At 39.6% G+C, this 3,635-nt stretch overlaps 1 protein-coding gene across 1 annotated transcript in view; it reads left to right on the top strand.

The window, feature by feature from the left end:
* Positions 1-1,907: 1,907 nt before the first annotated feature.
* fpgs (folylpolyglutamate synthase) overlaps positions 1,908-3,635 on the top strand; it is a 21,378-nt gene continuing 19,650 nt past the window's right edge. Inside the window, exon 1 of the mRNA XM_032539240.1 lies at positions 1,908-2,117. Within this exon, the coding sequence (XP_032395131.1) occupies positions 1,968-2,117 (150 nt within the window). The 5' untranslated portion in view covers positions 1,908-1,967. The remainder of the gene's footprint in view (positions 2,118-3,635) is intronic.

The raw sequence follows: 3,635 nt of genomic DNA, 5'->3' as shown, positions 1-3,635 counted from the left end.
TACTATGCATCCTTATAAAGTTCCCTTGGCCTTTGGAATCAAACTAACCCCCCATCATCACATACCCTTCCCCATACATAGAGATGGGCATGGTGTTATTCCAGTTTTTGATTTGCATTGAGAGATGACCTTATGGAAAGTTCCCCATACCTATCTCTATGTTTTTATTCCTCTTTTTAATACATTTTAGCATGGGTGTGTAAACCTATTGATGCCACTGTACATAATGGACGATTAAAGTAGTCTGGCTTACTTTAACTTTATTACATGTGCAGTCATCATCTCTCAAATCTGCCGTAACGTTATCTGTCCCCTTTCCTTAACTGTCTATGGGTGTCCCCCGTACGACGGTACTTAAATAAACAATCCTATTGTTACAATGCTGAGACCATAGTCTGTGTATTAATATTAACAGTCTATGGCTGAGACAGAAGAACGCATCCCAGGATGCCAGACATGTATAGTTTATTGACAATGAAAAACGTAAAAATTGATCACAAGCGTTATCTTACAGGGGTAAATGGCAAATGTGAACCATAAATGATGCATATGTCATTGATAATTGAGCTAAAGTAAACATCTGTTGAAGTATTTTCTACCCAAATTGTTACGGCTGTATTGATTTAAAAGCCTAATAATGTGGTGGCGCCACCAGACCCGGTAACGTTGGCTGTGTGACAAAGATAATGACACCACACAAGGGTTAATGAGCTATCTGCCACTTCCTTACCTTTGATACTATTTGGGCTTTTCTAGTGCCAAGCTCAGAAGTCTGAGATAAAATACCTATATTTCATCATCGTCTGTAGACATAGCCTACATCTGAATTTATTGAGCAGTGCAGCGATGTCAAAGTGTAAAGAATACCAAAACCCCTCCTCCTTCCATCCTAGATTTTCTTGAAAATCAATCATACACAGAAAACAATTCTTAGAAATCATATAATGTCTCTCAGTATGCCAAATATGCACCAGTATATGCCATAATTTATCACTATAAACCCATAATTTGTATTCTGTATAGTATCTGTTGTACTTTTATCAACGTGCCTGGTCTGCTGTCTGAATGCAAAAATGTGCAGGGGCATTATTACTTATTTTGGATGTGTCTGTGTGTTTATGAGAGTGTGAGTAAGTTAAACTTCCCTTTTATTACGCAATAACCTGACAGTTTTCTGTCATTGCTCAGTAAAAGGAAATGTAGCGTTATGTAAAACATATAAGCAACATTCTATTTTTTTGTGTACTATTTTCAATAGTCAGGCATGTTAGAGTTAGTCTACTTACATATTATTGTCTCATTCACATAGCCTACATACGGTGGCTCGAATAAGTTTACACACCCATGCTAAAGTTGATTGAAAAGAGGAATAAAAAAAACATCTTTTGGAAATTGATCTTAATACCTTAATTCAAAAAATTTTGGGAAATCCAACCTTTTAAGGAAAACAATTTTCTTTGTGAATGAATACTGTACTGTAAATAAATAAATAAATGTTCTTCCTTAAAATACAGAGGGCATAAGTATACACCCCCCTATGTTAAATTCCCATAGAAGCAGGCACATTTTTATTTTTAAAGGCCAGTTATTACATTGATCCAGGATACTATGCATCCTGATAAAGTTCCCTTTGCCTTTGGATTTAAAATAGCCCCCCCTCCCATCATCACACACCCTTCACCATACATAGAGATAGGCATGGGGAACTTCCCATAAGATCATCTCACAATGCAAATATAACCAGCTATTACGCTAACTGAAATAACACCATGCCAATCTCTAGGTATGGGGAAGGGTGTGTGATGATGGGGGGTTAGTATAAATAAAACAAGAAAATAATCAATCACATTTATTACTTATATTTTAAATCTTGCTTGTAAAAATAGGAGGAGTGTCGTGTCGTCATTGCGTTTGCCGACGGGACTTCCCATATTAGGCTGCAGCTTCCTGTGACAGCCCGGCGCCTCATGATGGTGTGCATTTCGAGCGTGTGGCTGCGGTGCTCCGTGTTTGCCGCGCGCCTCCAGAAGGACTGTGGTGGGTGTATTTTAGCAAGCCTTTCAGGCAGGTACTACAGCACCAAGACGGCACGTCAGATACCGGGCATGGAGTACCAGGTACGCTGTGTAAAAGTCTCTTCTATTTATCTTAGCACTGGCTGCTAGCGAGCTAATAAGCTAGCCACCAGTGCTAGTTTGACAAGTTTGTAACCGCAACACAAACTCCGAGTGACTGAACAGCGTTGAGATGGATAAAACATGGCTGACAGCACTATGTGAGACTACGTTAACTTTAGTTGGCGTGGTAGAGCCGACTGACTTTATGCTGGCAAAAGAAAATGTTTGGTGCGGAGTGACCACTATGAGAAAAGACAGTGTGGACAGGACAGCTAACACTACACATTAGTCTGTGTAGCAGGCTACATCTGTTAACGGTCGGCTAATGACTGACTCAACGTCCAGTGTGCTAACACGCGGTAAACCTCTCGTGCCATGAGGTTGACTTTGGCCAGTTCCACCATGTAAACTTAAGTGTCTTTTTATTTTATGTGGGGTGTGTTTTGTTTTTAACTCAACATAAGTGAAACTATATATTCTTTAGGACTGGTCCAGAACCCTGCAAGGAACTCAGGCGCAACAATTGAGCCACTTCCACCACTAAGTGGCGCTATAGCAGATAAGAAATGATAGAACATGGTGATCCATATAGAGCTCAACAGCCCCACCCACAGCTGGTTCCGGATGAAAAAATACAATGCAAATTCTCAATTGACTATTTGGGGTATAAGTCATAAAATCCTAACTGTCGAAGTTAGAATTAAAACCAGCTACCACATGACTTAGCGATTGTATATACTCCTATAGATTAAGGTGACCAGATTTCTCAGACAAAATCCGGGGACATTTTCAGCTCAGAAGCGTATTTACCTACAAAACAAGTAATGTTTTTATTTTTGTAAAACTTAAAACGGGGACACTAGACCTAGAGCTGTTCTTATTAGGGGCTGAGCCCCCCCCCCCGGTCTGATCCTAGACCCACCCCTGCTGCTATTTCCTACTCCACTACACCTCAAGATAGAAAGTCCTAATATTTCAAGATAAAAAATCCATCCTTATACTTCAAGATAAAAAGTGCTAATATTTCAAGATAGAACGTCTCAATATTTCATAATGTTGGAATGTTTACTGAACTACTGACAGCTTTTGCTTTACTGCTCAAGGCTTGTTTCTGCAACAGCTCATTGAGAATCAGATACAACAAAAACTACTGAGGACATATTTTCCTTTGACATTGATGCAGTATTAAACGAGATCGCTGCAATGTAAGTTAATAGGATAATTGTCCAGCTTGTATTTACGTTCATAAAAGTGCTCGTTTTGCTGCTAAGAGACTCAGATTAAGTGTCTGACAACATTATGGAAAGGATTTCTAAGGAGGTCGACCTTTCTGTTAAAGATTAAGATCCTTTTTAAAACAAAAGTCTGCGAAATTGCGTTCGCTAAACCCACCAGACTCCATGTAAATAATAAGTGATTTTAGCATCGTAAAACACTGCTTCTAAAACATCTCTGAGCTCGAGCACCGCGGGCTCTGGCTGCCTGGAGCCTGCGTGTGTTGGGTGTGCGATTATCGGC

The sequence above is a fragment of the Etheostoma spectabile genome, chromosome 16 (genome assembly GCF_008692095.1).
Source record: "Etheostoma spectabile isolate EspeVRDwgs_2016 chromosome 16, UIUC_Espe_1.0, whole genome shotgun sequence".
Lineage (NCBI taxonomy): Eukaryota > Metazoa > Chordata > Actinopteri > Perciformes > Percidae > Etheostoma > Etheostoma spectabile.
Note: the sequence above shows the minus strand (reverse complement) of the source record. Positions and strands in the feature narration are given on the sequence as shown.